The 17404-nt window shown below is 54.9% G+C and overlaps 1 protein-coding gene across 2 annotated transcripts; it reads right to left on the reverse strand.

Moving 5' to 3' along the window:
* Positions 1-1589: 1589 nt before the first annotated feature.
* Positions 1590-17009, reverse strand: LOC142024861 (butyrophilin subfamily 1 member A1-like). 2 transcript variants are annotated; one of them, XM_075017150.1, is made up of 10 exons: positions 16906-16951; positions 16373-16422; positions 14347-14477; positions 12554-12895; positions 7535-7816; positions 5260-5376; positions 5159-5179; positions 4400-4420; positions 4280-4306; positions 1590-3250 (listed from the first exon to the last, which is right to left on the reverse strand). In XM_075017150.1, exons 2-10 carry the CDS (start codon positions 16390-16392, stop codon positions 2739-2741), a joined length of 1473 nt encoding a protein of 490 aa, XP_074873251.1. In that variant the 5' UTR covers positions 16393-16422; positions 16906-16951; the 3' UTR covers positions 1590-2738. The 2 variants fall into 2 exon arrangements, with proteins under 2 accessions (XP_074873251.1, XP_074873252.1); XM_075017151.1 differs by lacking the exon at positions 16373-16422 and having other exon boundaries at positions 16906-17009.
* Positions 17010-17404: the final 395 nt, after the last annotated feature.

The following is a 17404-nucleotide window of genomic DNA, read 5'->3' on the forward strand; positions in this document are numbered from 1 at the left end:
GGGTCTGGTCTGTGATGGAGGCTTCCAGGAGCCAGTGGTGCTGGAAATATTCGCACGGTGCCTCCCACCCCAGGACCTGTTCATGCCCCTTCCTGCCCCAGGCTGGGCTCACATCCAGGGTGGCCAACTCTCCTGACTCACGTGACCCAATGCCACTGCTTGGGGAGAGCTGGCAACTGCAGCCACAGCCGGTGGCAGGACCTGGAGCAGCAGTGCAGCCTGCAGAGCCAGTGGCCTGTGCCCCCTGCATGGTAGGCTCCAGAGCTCACAGGGTCAGTGGGCAGCCCTAGAACCGCCGTTGGGTCCTCTGTCTGGGCAGCCTTAGAATCACCGGCGGGTCCTGTGCCTGGGTCCAGCACAGCACGCAGACAGACAACAGCCCTAGAACCGCCGTTGGGTCCTCTGTCTGGGCAGCCTTAGAATCACCGGCGGGTCCTCTGTCTGGGCAGCCCTAGAACCGCCGTCGGGTGCTCCGTCCGGGTCCGGCGCGGCGCAGACAGAGACGGCCCTAGAACTGCCGTCGGGTGCTCCGTCCGGGTCCGGCGCGGCGCAGACAGAGACGGCCCTAGAACTGCCGTCGGGTGCTCTGTCCAGGTCTCCGCTGTGCCAAATTTCTCCAGCTTTGGCAAAGGGACGGAGCGGCACAAAGAGGAACTGGGTGCTGACCCGCTGCAGCTGCCTCCCTTCTCCCTCTTCCCCGGGCACCTGACCCTCTCTGATCCCCTGGGACTGTGTCTGGCCTGTGCAGGGACCCATGTTGGCAGGCATCACAGATTCACAGGGTCAATGCTACGCACCTCCTGACCCCCGTCCCACTTTGGCAGGCCCTAGGACGAACCCTGCATGTGCCAGCCCCTCGAGCGGTCTCCCTCTGCCTCTGGGCTAAGCCACACAGCCTTACGACCCCCTGGACTCTGGGCTGCAGCCCACCTGCCTCGCACGGGGATTCCAGCCCCTCACCCAGCACTCACAAGGACACCACACAGTGTTCTCCCAACAGTCAGGTTTATTAGTCAGCTGGGACCCAGCCTGGGGAGCCCAGAGAACAGAAGGTTGACTCCTGCCGACCACGCTGGGAACCCAGAGCCCAGCCAAGCCCATCTGATCTCTTTGGTCAGACTCCCAGCTGTCAGTTCTTCTCCCTACCTCATACAATCCTCGGGCTGGAAGGGACGTCAGGAGTCATTGGCTGCGTCTACACGTGCCCCAAACTTCGAAATGGCCATGCAAATGGCCATTTCGAAGTTTACTAATAAAGCGCTGAAATGCATATTCAGCGCTTCATCAGCATGCGGGCGGCAGCAGCGCTTCGAAATTGACGCGCCTTGGCGCCGCGCGGCGCGTCCAGACGGGGCTCCTTTTCGAAAGCACGCCACCTACTTCGAAGTCCCCTTATTCCCGTGAGCTCATGGGAATAAGGGGACTTCGAAGAAGGTGGCGTCCTTTCGAAAAGGAGCCCCGTCTGGACGCGCCGCGCGGCGCCAAGGCTCGTCAATTTCGAAGCGCCGCTGCCGCCCGCATGCTAATGAAGCGCTGAATATGCATTTCAGCGCTTCATTAGTAAACTTCGAAATGGCCATTTGCATGGCCATTTCGAAGTTTGGGGCACGCGTAGACGTAGCCATTGAGTGCAGCCCCCTGCCCCAAGCTGGATCTACCCCAACTAAATCATCCTAGCCAGGGCTTGGTCAAGAGGGGAGTTGAAAACCCCTAGGGATGGAGAATTCACCACCTCTCTCAATAACACATCCCCGTGCTTCACCACCCTCCTTGGGAAACAGTTTTTCCTAATATCCAAACTCCCCCTCCCCCTCTGTAACTTCAGACCATTTCTCCTTGTTCTGCCATCTGTCACCTCTGAGAACAGCCTCTCTCCATCCTCTCTAGAGCCCTCATCAGGAAGTTGAAGGCTGCTATCAAATTGCCCCTCGCTCTTCTCTTCTGCAAACTAAATAAGCCCAAATTTCTCAGCCTCTCCTCACAGATTACGTGCTCCAGGCCCCTAATCATTTTTATTGCCCTCCGCTGTCCCTCTCCAATGCATCCACATCCTTTCTATACTGGGGGCCCCAGAACTGGACTCAATACTCCAGAGATGGCCTGACCAGTGCCAAGTAGAGGGGAATAATAACTTCTCTAGATCTGCTGGAAATGCTTCTGCTAACACACTCCAGCATGCCATTAGCCTTCTTGGCTACAAGGGCACACCTCCCAAGTCCTTTGTGCTCCAGCTGGTGGAAGTTCTCCAGTCCCTATGGTAAGTGGGGAAATCCATCTCCCTCTGCAACCTTGGATACTAGGTGCCAATGCTGTAGTGACTAGGTCTACCATTGTCTTCTCAGACTCTCCCCTGACATGGGGAGAGAGGCCCAGACAGCTGGGCAGTGTCCTCACCTGCCCTAAGAGCAGAGAGCTCTTCCCCCCTGCAGTGGGTAACAATGCAGCACATTAGGGAAACTGAGGCACACCATGCATCAACTTCATAGAAGTGCCACAGACGTGCCCCACTCAGTCCTGGGAAGACGTTATCTGTGCGTGGAATGGAACTGGCTGGTTGTATGTAAAGAACAAGATGATTTCCACTCCTATAGTGTGAAAAGAGCCTGCCAGCAAGGGGCCGTCATTCAGAAATCGTGGCTAGCAGCTCGTTCTGACAAAACGTGTTGAAAGGTGGGTGCTGTCCCGCACCCGTCGTGTGGCTGGTGTGATGCATCAGCAGAGATGTGGCTGGGAGAGGGCTAGGAACACAGCCTGAGGGAGGTGCCCACAGACCAGAGCCAGAAGAAGGGGTGGACCTTCCCCCCAAAGGAGGCGGTGAAGGCATGGATGAGGGCCATGGTGTCGGCATCGTAGAAGCCCACCACCCCTCCCTCATAGTCCAGATACACCCGGATCCTGCCAGGGCTCTGGGACGGGTGCAGCGGGTCCCATTCAGCAGTGACTGCCCGGTACTGGCCCACGGAGAGCTGGATGGCCCAGGTGCCTTGCTCGGGGCTGAAGTGGAACCATCCCTTGCGGCCAGCAGATGCCCGGGTGACGCCCAGCGCCCAGCCCCCTGTGCCAGGCACCTCCACGTCCCAGTAATGCGTCCCAGACCCGTAGCCCTGGGCGCCCAGCACGCAGGGGTACATGTCGTATCTCTCTGGCTCGTCAGGCGGCGCCTGTCTGGTACCTGTGTTCCACAGGCCTTTCCTATCTGGAGACAGCTCCAGACTGGCATGGGCTGTTTTCGGGTCTAGGGTCACATTTGCTAGAGACAGACAGAGAGAGGCAGTGGGCAGGCGGAGAGCTCAGTTTCAGGGGGAGACTTGTTTGTTCATTTCAAAAATGTACGTTGCTCCAGCAGGAGAATGCGACTTTCTAAAGCACAACTCCAGTACCTGCTGCTTAAACTGCAGCTTACCACATCCCGAGCTGTGATAGAGCCCAGGAGTCCTGACCACCAACCCCCTGCAGCTGGAACCACTGAACTCCACTCCTCTTTCAGAGCTGTGGAGAAAACCCAGGAGTCCTGGCTACAATCCACCAGGCACCCTGTCCTCCTGGGGGGCAGGGATAGAACCCAGGAGTCCCGGCTCCTGGCTACAATCCACCAGGCACCCTGTCTTCCTGGGGAGCAGGGATAGAACCCAGGAGTCCCGGCTCCCAGCTACAATCCACCAGGCACCCTGTCTTCCTGGGGAGCAGGGATAGAACCCAGGAGTCCCAGCTACAATCCACCAGGCACCCTGTCCTCCTCGGGGGCAGGGATAGAACCCAGGAGTCCCGGCTCCCAGCTACAATCCACCAGGCACCCTGTCTTCCTGGGCAGCAGGGATAGAACCCAGGAGTCCCGGCTCCCAGCTACAATCCACCAGGCACCCTGTCCTCCTCGGGGGCAGGGATAGAACCCAGGAGTCCCGGCTCCTGGCTACAATCCACCAGGCACCCTGTCTTCCTGGGGAGCAGGGATAGAACCCAGGAGTCCCGGCTCCCAGCTACAGTCCACCAGGCACCCTGTCTTCCTGGGGAGCAGGGATAGAACCCAGGAGTCCTGGCTCCTGGCTACAATCCACCAGGCACCCTGTCTTCCTGGGGAGCAGGGATAGAACCCAGGAGTCCTGGCTCTCCTCGTCTAACCCACTAGGCCCCCCTGCCATCCCTGAATTAGACAGAGAACCCAAATGTCCTGGGTCTCCCGACTCTAAGCCACAAGACCCCTGAGCTTGGGACAGAATTCAGGAGTCTGGTCTCCCAGCTGCCCACCCACAGCCCCTACCCCTAACTCTGGCTTATTTACCGGCTCTGAGAAAGGCTTCTTTCCAACCTGAAATGAGAAGAGAAGAGGAGAGCGGGGTGAGTCAGGCAGGCAGTTGCCTGGCTGGGTAACGTATAGACAAGAGAGGCAATTCACACTCACTTGGTCTGCCGCGGCGATCCCCTGCGGACACAAACAGACACGACGTTAGCCCAGGCCTGCGTCCCAAACCCACCCGCTCCTCCCTGTGGGCCCACTGTTAACTCATGCCGCCACAGAGGAAGCAATGCCCCATATCTGGCCCAGCCACCAGCGCTCCCCAGGAGCTGAGCACATGGGCGGGCAGCTGCCCACAGCCAACAGCGCTGGCACACATCTGCACATGACTTGGTGTGCAGAACGCAATGTTCTCTGCTTGCCCCCTCCCACCCCCCAGCTGAGCTTGACAGTAGAGCTTCCTGGACCCGAATGAAACTTCCCTCCCGGGTCTGAGCGTATTTGAATTACTTTTGCTCTCACATTAGAGGGGCATTTTGGGAGAGCTGGATTCAAACACAGATTGTCTGTGGCCTGGGAGCTGGGCTGGGCTTTCCCAACTCGGACGACCGGGGGCCCAGCCGCGAATCCACAGCACATTTCCATGTCACCGGATCAAAGTTTGCGTCTGCAGACTGCGCCTGTCTCTCCCCTAGATGCCATGTTGGGGTGGTTCAGGCAGGTGGATCCCTTCAGGGCCCCCTCGCTGCCTTTCTGTGCGTAACAGCCCAGCCCCTTGATGGCGCGACCGTTGGCCGGCCACCGAAGGAAAGGCCGGCCATGCTCACTGCCCTGCCCCCCACCCCCGTGATTTAAAAATGCTGTTCCCCAGTCTCAGCTACCACAGCCCAATGTCCAGGAATGGCTGGGGAGGAAGGAACTTACTCAGGGTGGCGTTCATGTCCCCTGGAAAACAAGGAGAGATAAACAATCACTGTTGTTGAAGAACATCTCATTTCTTTCTTTCTGGTGGCAAAAGGCTTTACCTTTCTCTCTGCGAATCCTCCACATGAGGCTGGCAGCCAAGCCAACAAGACAAAGACAAATCAACAGGATCACGTAGAGTAGGACTGGCCACACAGAACCTTTGCGGAGGAACACATCTGCAAAGAGAAGAGAACACAGGTTAGCGTGTGTGACCTCTCTGCTCCAGGCAGGTGTGATCCACAGCTGGAAAACCAGCTGGTAACAGGGCAGGGCCTTTTGAGCTCCTCTGGGACAGACAGAGAAGGCCAGAAGCAGTTCATTGTTAGTGTTTATTTCCCAAGGATGCTTTTAAGCTGGGAATATTGGGTAAAGCAGATGGAAAATGGACTTTCCATTCCAGCAGCAAATTTGATACCTGTTTGTGTTCTGGCTGGAAGGAACTGGTGAGATGCCAGAATGAGAATGGTGAAACCTCCAATTCTGAGCCATCCGAGCACTTGAGTTCAAGGCTGTGAAACCAGTTTGGCTTTGGGAATTCCAAGGGTTACAGTGCAATACAAACTCTCACCCTAGATCCCATAAGTCTACCATAAAACAAACGTAACGGGGTCAGCAATCCCCAGCATGCGTGCCAAGAGCGGCACAAGAGCCGATTATCATAGACACGTGAGGTGGGAGCTCAGCCACAGCTCACCTCCCCATGTAGCCGGGAGCTCGCCCAAAGCCAGGCTGCTTCTGGATTAACAAAAGACCAGCCAATGCTACCAACCACCACCTAAAAGGTAAATCCCTGCTTCTTCATTCATTTATTAATGAAGCTGTTGTAAGTAGGACGATCAAGGTATATAGACACAGCAGTCTTTTCCCAAAAAAACCCTATTCCGGACGAGTTGTTCCGGAATCCCTTATTTCGAAATAACACTGCTGCACACAAAATGCATTTTGAAATAGCACTGAGCTGTTTGGAAAAAGAGCCTTGACACACACAGAGCTTGTGTCGAAATACAGCCGTTGGGTTCAAAATAGGCGCTGTTCCTTGTGCAATGAGGTTTGCCAAATAAGCCATCCACTGTTTTGAAATTATTAGCCACTAGGATAGTTATTTCAAAATAACTTTGCTGTGTAGACCTGCCCTTAGACACTCTAAAGAGTATCCCCAGCACTCAACCTGTATATAGAGATAAAAAAAGTCAAATTTCAGCAATCCACCTGGGAACAGCTGCTGACCCTGTATTATAACTTAGTAGAGTATGAATAGCCCAATATATTATCCAGGTCAACACAAACTGAACCCGGACGATAACACTGACTGGAAACATTTTGATGTTTTCAGAACAAAATGAGAAAGTCCAATGACTCGGTCTGACTAACTCCAGACAAGTATTTGGCGGTGACAGATATTGTCACGGCAGGTTTCCTATGAAGGCATCTGCCCTGGTACATCTTCCAAGCAGCTCTAATAAGGTTATTACACTATTATGGGGATGGTTCACATGAGCTGGGATCCTCAGCCAGAGAGCAGGGCGCAACTGTGCCAAGTGCTGGGAAAACTCAGAACACAGAGAAACAGCTGGAAATCTAATAGTAAGACACATAAGACACTTGTGGAATACAATGGAACAATGACACAACAGTGTTCAGAACAAGAGACACAGGTCTCAGGGTTCCAGCAGCCTGAGATCCATATCTCACCAGTCTCTGCCCAGACACACTGTGACCGAGATCAGGGCCCCGTCGGGCCGGGCGCCGCCCAGACACACGGTGACCGAGATCAGGGCCCCGTCGGGCCGGGCGCCGCCCAGACACACGGTGACCGAGATCAGGGCCCCGTCGGGCCGGGCGCCGCCCAGACACACGGTGACCGAGATCAGGGCCCCGTCGGGCCGGGCCCCGCCCAGACACACGGTGACCGAGATCAGGGCCCCGTCGGGCCGGGCGCCGCCCAGACACACAGTGACCGAGATCAGGGCCCCGTCGGGCTGGGCCCCGCCCAGACACACGGTGACCGAGATCAGGGCCCCGTCGGGCCGGGTGCCCCCAGACACACGGTGACCGAGATCAGGGCCCCGTCAGGCCAGGTGCTGCCCAGACACACAGTGACCGAGATCAGGGCCCCGTCAGGCCGGGCGCCGCCCAGACACACGGTGACCGAGATCAGGGCCCCGTGAGGCTGGGCGCCGCCCAGACACACGGTGACCGAGATCAGGGCCCCATCAGGCTGGGCGCTGCCCAGACCCTCAGTAAGCATTTGCCCTTGCCGTGAATTTTTCACAGTCTGCAAATACCCGTGTGCCCCCCAGAGATCTCTGTTTCCTGGTTCTGTCACTAGCTCACCGGAGATGAGAATGGCTGATACTTTCTCTGGGCTGGGCGAGCCGGGTCTGATGACGCAGGTCAGCTCGGGATCTGAGTGATCAGTCAGCACAATGGAGCTGGAGATGCTGAACAGGCCATCCTCACTGCGCTGTGTCCGTGCGGACCCTGGACTCTGGATCTCCCCATGGCTGTTTTTCCAGTGCACACTGGGTTCTGGGTACCACCCTGCAGACAGACACGTCACTGAGAGCCCCTTGTTCTCGTACGCATCGATGTGGAGCTGTGGGTCCGAGCCAGAGCCTGGAACAAATCAGCCAGAATCCTCCCCTGATTTCCTGCTCTCCCCACTCCTTAGGGTCAACCAGGGACCTGGTTCTCCTCTAGTGAACCCCCAAGTTTACCCAAGAGAGGTGACCTGGAAGAGTCCCAGAAACATCAGAGGTAAAAGCGTCTTGAGAGGCCAACCGGCAGGGCCAAGCACCATCTAAACCATCCCAAATAGGTTTTCTATAACCCGATCTTAAAAATCTCCAGTGATGGAGATTCCACAACCTCCCCAGGCAAATTATTCCAGTGTTTAACCACCCTGACAGTTGGGAATTTTTTTCCTAATGTCCAGCTTAAACCTCCCTTGCTGCAGTTTAAGCCCATTGCTCCTTGTCCTGTCCTCAAAAGCCAAGGGAACATTTTTTCTTCCTCCTCTTTGTAACCCTCTTTCAGGTACTTGTAAACTGCTATCATGTCCCTGCTCAGTCTTCTCCTTTCTAAACTAAACATGCACAATTCTTTCAGCCTTCCCTCAGAGCTCATGTTCTCTAGACCTTTAATCATCCTTTTCTGCTCTTCTCTGGACCTTCTCCAATTTCTCTACATCCCTCAAAACTGGACACCAAACTCCAATTCAGGCCCAATCAGCACAGAGTAGAGTGAAAGAATGACTTCCTGCGTCTTGCTCACAACACTCCTGTTAGTGCATCCCAGACTCATGTTTGCTTTTTTTGCAACAGCATCACACTGTTGACTCATATGTAGCTTGTGGTCCATTATGACCTCTAAATCCCTTTCTGCAGTTCTCTGTCCTAGACAGCCACTTCCCATTTTCACAGTGAGGTAGCCGTGCTAGTTTGTATCTTCACAAAACAAACCAGCTGTCATGTAGCCCTTTAAAGACTAACAAAATAATTTATTAGGTGATGAGCTTTTGTGGGACAGACCCACTTCTTCAGATCTGGAAACTTCTGATAAATTATAGCTGAGCTCTGCATCCTTAAACAAAGGGACTTACTGTTCAATCTTCGTCTCAGTCATCAGAATTTTCCAGATCTGAAGAAGTGGGTCTGTCCCATGAAAGCTCATGACTGAATAAATCATTTTGTTAGTCTTTAAAGTGCTACAAGATTCTTCCCATTCTGTATGTGTGAAACTGATTGTTCTTCCCTAAGTGGAGCACTTTGCATTTGTCCTTATTAAACTTCATCCTGTTTATCTCAGACCATTTCTCCAGTTTGTCCAGACCATTTTGAATTATGAGCCTATCTTCCAAAGCAGTTGCAACCCCTCCCAGCTTGGGATCATCTGCAAACTTAATGAGTGTACTCTCCATACCAATATCTAAATGGCTGATGAAGATACTGAATAGAACTGAGCCCAAAACAGACCTTTGTGGACCCCCACTTGTTATGCCCTTCCACATGACTGAGAACCATTAATAACCTCCCTCTGACAATTGTTATCCTGTCAGTTAAACACCCACCTTACAGCAGCCCCATCTAGGTTACAGTTCCCTTGTTTATTTATGAAAAGGTCACATGTGAGACCACCAAATGCTTTTCTAAAGTCTAAGTATACCACAGCTACCACTTCCCCCTTACCCACAAGGCTTGTTATCCTGTCAAAGAAAGCGATCAGGTGGGTTTGACATCATTTATCCTTGACCAGCCCATGCCAACTGTTACTTATCATATTATCTTAGAGATGTTTACTGATGGATTCCTTCATGATTTGCTCCATTATCTTTCTGGCACAGGAGCTGACTGGTCCATAATTTCCTGAGTTGTCTTTATTCCCCTTTCTATAGATGGCAGTTATATTTGCCCTCTTCCAGGCTTTGGGAATTTCTCCCATCTTCCATGACTTTTCAAAGATGACTGTTAATGGCTCAGGTACCTCCTCTGTCAGCTCCTTGCGTATTCTAGGATGGAATTCATCAGGCCCCGGTGATTTAGAGACATCTAACTTTCCTAAGTAATCTTAACTTGTTCTTTTCCTATTTCAACTTCTGAATCTACTTCATTTTCTCCAGAATTCACTATTCCAGGTGTCCAGTCACCACCAACCTTCTTGGTAAAAACTGAAACAAGGAAGTCATTAAGCACCGCTGCCAATTCCACACGTTCTCTGATTGTTTGCCCCTCTTTGTTAAGTAACAGTCCTGCCCTGTCCTTGATCTTCCTCTTGCTTCTAGTATATTAGTAGAATGTTCTCTTGTTACCCTCTATGTCTCTAGCCAGTCTGAGCTCGTTTTGTAACTGTGCCGTTCTAATCTCGCTCCTACATACTGTATTTGTGTTGTTCGTTTATGTTTGTCCTTCATAATTTGATCTATTTTCCACTTTCTGTAGGACTTTTTGGCTGTGTCTACACTAGAGAGTTTTGTTGACAGAAGGGGCCTCCTGTCGATGTAACTCAGGGAGCGTCTACACACATAGGCTGTGACTACACTAGCCCCCGCCTTTCGGAAGTGGCATGCTAATGAGCCACTTTGGCAGATGCTAATGAGTGCTGCCATGAATATGCAGCGTCTTGTTAGCATAATGGCAGCTGTGAGCGTTTCGAAAGTGGCACTTGTGAAATGCACACTGCCCATGCAGCCAGCAGCCTTTCGAAAGGACCCCCGGACTTGGAAAGCCCCTTCTTCCCAAAACCGAATGGCATGCATTTCCAAAGCAGCACTTTCTAAATGCGCATGGCCACCATGATGCAAATGAGGTGCTGCGTATTCATGGCAGCACCTCAATAGCACCTGCTGGAGTGACTCATTAGCATGCTGCTTCCGAAAGGCGGGGGCTAGTGTAGCCACGGCCACTGTGTTCTGTCAACAGAGTCTCGACAGAACTCTGCATTTGTCTCGACGGTGTCATCCCTCAAAAATCTGAGGCATACCTCTCTGTCGACGGAGTTCTGTCTAGACACATGCTGTGTAGACACTTCTGTCAACCGTTCTGCTTTCTGTCACCAGAGGGCAGTGCCATCTGGCAGTTCTCTGTCAACAGAGCAAGTGGGATGTAGCAGCAATCTGTCGGCAGATACTTCCAGTGCAGACGTAGCCTCTGAGTCTTAGACCTTTGATCTCCTGGTTAAATCAGGACGGTCTTCTGCTTTACTTCCTATCTTTCCTGTGCAGTGGGGTAGTTTGCTCTTGTGTCTTTAATAACGTCTTTTTAAAAAACTGCCAAGGGTCTTCAGCTTTTCCTCTTGGGCCATTGTATTTTGCTGTGCTCCTACCCACCATTCCTCAGAACCACGAGCTCTGTGATTTCAGGATCACTTCCAAATTCTCAACCAGTTCCTCCCTGTCTGTCAAAGTCAAATCTGCAACGGCCTACTAGTAGTTTTCTCCACATTCTGGAATAAAAAACTGTCTCCAATCATCTGGGCCTGCTGCGTTATGTTCCCAGTGGATGTCCGGACAGTTCAGGTCCCCCATCACCACCAAGCCCTGTGCTTTGCAAGATTTTGTTAGTGCTTTAAAACAGCCTCATCCACCTCTTCTTCCTGGCTAGGTGGTCTGCAGCAGATCCCGACCGTGACATCTTCCTTGTTTTTCTCTCTTTTATTCTCATCCAGAGACTTTTGGCATCTCTCCTATGTCCATCTCAACCGCAGTCCAAGTGTATGTATTTTTAAAACGTAAGGCAATACCCTGTTCCTTTTTCCCTGCCTGTCTTTCCTAATCAAACCGTTCCCTTCTGTACCAATATTCCAGTCATGTGCGTTATCCCACCATGTCTCTGTGATACCAACTGTGCCACAGTTATGTTTATTTAGTATTAATAAACACAGTATTAGGGTTAATATTTACACTACTAGTTCAGTATTAATATTACTATCTACTGGCATTGCAGGTTCCTCCTGCTGATTCCCCACACCTCTCACGTTACCATGCAGACGACTGCGACGCTGATTGGATTTGTTATGGAGAAGAATTTGATTTGACTTGACACGGAGAACAACTGACCACTGTCCTCTTTGTAGCACCGCTTAACGTGTCTGAAGAGGGGTCACAAGTCCCCTCCTCCATCTTCTCCTCTGAGGACCAGACGTGCCCCAGTCTTTCAGCCTCTCCTCCTCGGTCCAGTTTGCTTAACCTTTGAGTGCTCTGTGGCTCTCCTGTGGACGCCCCCACAGCTTGTCCATGGTTTTCTGCAGCCCTGAACTGGACACAGGTCTCCACCTGACAGCTCATCAGCACCACAAAGGGATGGGAGGTACAAAGCCCCGATGCCCTACTTGAGGCCAAAGGCCTTGCCACACCCCATCCCAGCGAGAGGAGCAGGAAAACAGGTCCTCTAGGCAGGTTACAGCAGCTGTCTCTGCAGCAGGGCGATATAAAAGAAGCTGGCGGGCTAGGACCTGGCAGTTCCCCACAGTAGATGGACCCAGGCAAGCCTATGTCCCTCCCAGGAGGTCAGCAGCACTACACACAGCTCTGAGCGCAAGACGAACCCAGACCCGGGTCAGGCCTTACAGCACAAGGTTGAGACATGGGATGAGCCCACAGCTGCACATTGGAGCTGAGATGCTTGCGCTGGAAACTGGGCAGATACCTGCCGTTGCAGGGATGAAGATCTGGGGGGCCACGGTGGCTGCTCTGGCTCAGCCAGCACAACTGGGCTGGGGTGGGGGCGTAGTCGCCAGATGACATTTCTCGGCCTTTGATTGCAGCATACTGCCGGCTTCGTGCTCCCCAGGTCGTCCCACCCCAGCCCCAGAGCCAGGCAGGCGGAATTCGGTCCCCCACCGCCCCAGGTGACTCACGCATCAGGCGGAGCTCCAGGGTGGCGTGGTTGAAGAAGGTGTCAGACTGGACGTCACAGAGGTAGCGCCCCTCGTCCTGCAGGGTGAGGTTCCGGAGGCGCAGGGCCAGGCTGCCGCTCGGCATCTCCTCCCGCAGGAGCTCCGCCCGGCCCTGGTACGCCACACCCTGCGCCTCACTCCCATCCGGCCGGTAGACCAGGACGTCCTGGCCCAGCTGAGGCCGGCTCCACATCACCTGCATGTCCTGAGCGCTGAGCGCAGGGGAGAGGTGGCAGCGCAGCTCCACGGTGCCGCCCAGCGGGGCGGAGAGGGGGCCGGGGGGAGCCAGCACCTGGAAACTCTCTGAGGAAAGGGGCAGAGAGACGAGCCAGGTCGGAGGGAAAGCGGGTTCACCTCCCCCACAACCCAGCCCAGAGAGAGTCCCGGAGAGAGGGGCTCAGGGACAGCTGGGGGAGGCCTAAAGTGGGGAACACGGGTGGGAAGCCAGGAGGGATGTGTGTGCAGGCAGGGTGGGGGCGTGTCTTGAGAGGAAGGTGGATCAATGGATAGACGGGGGCGTGCGGGGATGGATAGAGGTCGGATGATGGTTGGAAGAGGGGGGACTTAGCTCAAATGGTGGCGCACTCACTTAGCTCGTGGGAGGTAGTGGGATTGGTATATGCATTTTCCAACGAGCTGCTTACCACAGCCCGGAGAGCTCGGTGGGCCCTGGGTTCGAGCCCCATGCTGGGCGGTTCCCTTTTCAGTTCCCCAGGAGGGTGGTGAAGCACCGGAATGCGTTACTGAGAGGGGTGGTGGGATCTCCATCCCTAGAGGCTTTTAAGCCCTGGCTGGGACGACTTAGTGGGGGTTGATCCTGCTTGAAGCAGGGGGCTGGACTCGATGACCTCCTGAGGTCTCTTCCAGCCCTGGGATTCTATGATGTGGGGGGATGGGGTGTAAGGGGATGGAGGGATGGATGGGGAGTGAGTGGATGGGTGAAGGGATGGGGTATAAGGGGACAGGTGGCTGAGTCTAAGGGGTGGATGGATGGGGTGTAAGGTCACAGGTGGGTGAGTCTAAGGGGTGGATGGATGGGGTATAAGGGGACAGGTGGGTGAGTCTAAGGGGTGGATGGATGGGGTCTCAGGGGACAGGTGGCTGAATCTAAGGGGTGGATGGATGGGGTGTCAGGGGACACGTGGCTGAGTCTAAGGGGGTGGATGGATGGGGTGTCAGGGGACAGGTGGGTGAGTCTAAGGGGTGGATGGATGGGGTGTCAGGGGACACGTGGCTGAATCTAAGGGGTGGATGGATGGGGTGTCAGGGGACACGTGGCTGAGTCTAAGGGGGTGGATGGATGGGGTGTCAGGGGACACGTGGCTGAGTCTAAGGGGGTGGATGGATGGGGTGTAAGGTCACAGGTGGGTGAGTCTAAGGGGGTGGATGGATGGGGTATAAGGGGACAGGTGGGTGAGTCTGGGGGGTGGATGGATGGGGTGTAAGGGGACAGGTGGGTGAGTCTAAGGGGTGGATGGATGGGTGTCAGGACAGGTGGCTGAGTCTAAGGGGGTGGATGGATGGTGTGTAAGGGGACAGGTGGGTGAGTCTAAAGGGATGGGTGGGTAGAGGGATGGACAGATGGACAGTGACTCCCTTTGCCACATGTTGCTGTGCATATGAGTAAGCACTAGAGCCCGCGCTCTCACCCTGAGTCCAGGGCATGACCAGCTCACCGCCCCCAACCGCCAGACGTGACAGCCGGCTAGGGCCCCGCAGCCGCCCAGCACTGTTAAGGATAGGGCCCCTCTTACCAGCTGCTGCAAGCTGGAATTCCAGGAGAAGGATGGCTGTGAGCAGGGCAGCCCTGGCCTGGGTGTGACGGGCTCCCAGCATCTGGCAGCGCGGCTCAGCCTGGCCTCTGGGCTGGTCAGGAGCTGCTGAACTACGTGGAAACCATTGGGACAAAGAATGAGAAGGGAAGTGGCTGCTCCTCCAAAGACCCCCACCCTGCGCCTGGGCAGGGAAAGAAATGGGAGGGCAGCTCATCCCAGGAGGGAAAGCTTCTGCCTGGGCATCCCACACGCGCACGGAGCCTGTGCCCCACTGGGATCCACTCCCTGGCACAGGATAAGAGCCTACTATTGCCACCCTTGGCAAAGCAGCTCCTTCCACACTGCCCAGCAAGGCTCCTGCTCTGAGCGATGAAGGCCTGGGGTGAAACCTGCTCCTCCCCACCCACGTGCCAGCGGACAAGCAGCACATCTGGGTCTGCAGGCTGCACGTTTCAAAGAAGGGGACAGGAATCAGGCACGTGAGCGGGTGGGAGGTTGGGGATGGGGGTGGGGGAAAGTGGTTTCACCAAAACAGAAACATTTTGCAGGAACGTGTCAACTTCCGACAACATTTTACAGGGGAAAAGTCCAAGCGACGCATTTCAGCTCAAGGAGGTCAAACCATTGCCTTGGAAAGGTGTCATTTTAATTCCTTGTGCCGTGATTTTTATCGCATTCAAATGTGAAGTCATCTCTACAGTAATATTTGCACACTGCCCCGGCATTGCTTGGGCCCGTCACTCAATGAAGGGCTCGGGTTTGGGGACTACAAGGAAAACGCATGTGCTCGAGTTAAATGACTGTATTTTTCCAAAACAGGGAGCGAGAGCAAAGAGCGCGGCTTGCCTGCCCCTGCCCCTGACCCCCGTGCTCCCCAGCCCGTGTGCGGAACACAGCAAACTGTGCATTTTCCCCTCGCTCCCTGACGAAGGGGAGCCCCCGGCAATGTCCCTGTATGAATAGGGGATGGGGAGAGCGTCATTAAAGGGCACCTGGGGGTGGGAGGCTGGGCTGGGGCAGTCCCTGGGAGTTGAGGGGGAGGCAGGTCCCCACCAGCCCCTGTCACCTGCCTGGGGATTCTGTCCCTTTTCTGTATGGTTGTCGGAGAAGCAGTCCCAGTCCAGGCACAGCCCATTGTCCCAGCACAACCCAGCCCTGACCTCGCTGTAAGCCGTGAGGCGGGGAAGCTGGGCAATGAGTGTGGTGGTCCTGGCTCTGACCACTGAGGAGGAGTTCTGGAGCAGACAGACTGACAGACAGACAGACAAACTCTGTCAAACATACGACAGATTCCACATAATGGATAGTTTCTAACAGTGCATGCAATGCCCATGTGAGTGAGCAGCACGTATAATGTAACGAGCGATTTCTTTTCATTTTTCTATAATTTCAAGGGATGAAATCAAAGGTTTTTTTAAGCATTTTCCGCAACTTTTAGTGATTGAACTTTTCGCAGTTGCGCCAGATCAGGAGTTTACACGTTTGTATTTATTTTTCAAAAGCTGCAGGAAATTACTGGGAGTGGAGTCGGACAGTAACTATCGAATGGCATCCGGCACTGAGCTAGACAAGCGAATATTTTATAACCACTAAAATATTAACTGTTCACATCACCTGCCAGAAGATACAAAGTAAATGTGTTTAAATAACCCCGGAAAGTTCTCAAAGGGCATTTTGCAGATTCTGTGAATTTCTTCTGTCGTTGAAGGAAATACTTTTCACCGGCGTGTGCGTGTTTGGCGACACCGACGCTAACTCGCTTTTACAGTAGACAATCAAATCCTTCTGAGCCTGCAGACATCTGACGAAGCAGGTCGTCGCCCACGAAAGCTCACGCTCTGAAATATCTGTTAGTCTGTAAGGTGCCACAGGACTTCTTGTTGCTTTTGCAGCTACAGACTAGCAGGGCTCCCTCGTCTGATACATGTACAGTGTTTCATACAACAAATAAAATATGCAGCAGGCACTAGTCAATATACTATAGACCATGCTATAAATATCTTACCGAATACAACAACGTGCCATGATGTTCTCTCCCGAGTACACTAGGACGTGCTGAATGAAAGGGCAAAGGGAAAGGGAAAAAGCAAAGCTTTGGGCAGTCCCACACTGCGATTTCGCAGCTCTGTCAGTCTGTGGGGTTAGGGGCAGGGGGCGTCGCTCCAATTTCCAGCGGAACCACCGCCCAGCCTGCCGGAATTCCCCACACAGGGAAGTTCCACGTCCACCCGGTCCGAGGCCCAGCTGTCAGGAAGGGCATCCCCAGCCAGGCCCGACACCAGCTCTGCCCGTAGCCCTAAACGCCGCCCCGCACACACACGTCTTCCCTGGGGGGCCCCGGGCTCCCCGCGCCTTCCAAACACGGCGCCCCTCCAGGGCAAGGGCTGCCCGCTGTCGGGCCTGGCTGATGCCCTCGATCTCCGCAGCCCTGCAGCGCGGTGGGGCGGCTCCCCCAATGGGGGAGGGGCGCACCCCGCCCCGCCTGGCGACCCCCTGCAGCTGAGCGACCGCGGTACCCCGCGCCCGCTCCCCGCTCACCTCGCGCGCGCGGCCCTGGCTCCCAGCTCGCAGCACAAGCTTTCGCTTTCGCTTCCAGCGGCCACCCCGCCCCGCCCCGCAGCGCGGCTCTGCCACCGACTGCCCTGTCTCGCCTTGGGCGTGGCTTTTAATACGCCTCCCGCGGCCTCCGCTGCCCCCGCCCCGCCCCGCAGCGCGGCTCTGCCACCGACTGCCCTGTCTCGCCTTGGGCGTGGCTTTTAATACGCCTCCCGCGGCCTCCGCTGCCCCCGCCCCGCCCCGCAGCGCGGCTCTGCCACCAACTGCCCTGTCTCGCCTTGAGCGTGGCGCTTAATGCGCCGGTCCCAGAACAACAGCTCCTGCCCCCGGGCGTTGCGGTGAGCCCCCAGTGGTTGTGGGGGTGGTGACACCGCCGAGAAGGGAGCAACACTGCCGGACCCCACACCCCAATGCCTGGCCCCAGCCCAGAGTCCCCCCCACCCGCCACCTTAGCCACGGCCCCGTCCCTCCCTGCCAGGCC

This window comes from Carettochelys insculpta, chromosome 22, assembly GCF_033958435.1.
Source record: "Carettochelys insculpta isolate YL-2023 chromosome 22, ASM3395843v1, whole genome shotgun sequence".
NCBI lineage: Eukaryota > Metazoa > Chordata > Testudines > Carettochelyidae > Carettochelys > Carettochelys insculpta.

What these genes read in the sequence shown, in the direction of transcription:
- LOC142024861 (XM_075017150.1), bottom strand. Translation starts at nt 16,392, where the DNA reads ATGGCACGTTGTTGTATTCG. An exon ending in ATTCCAGCTTGCAGCAGCTG is followed by an intron (nt 12,896 to 14,346) that starts GTAAGAGGGGCC and finishes CCCTTTCCTCAG; the next exon opens with AGAGTTTCCAGGTGCTGGCT. An exon ending in CCTGGAGCTCCGCCTGATGC is followed by an intron (nt 7,817 to 12,553) that starts GTGAGTCACCTG and finishes GATTTGTTCCAG; the next exon opens with GCTCTGGCTCGGACCCACAG.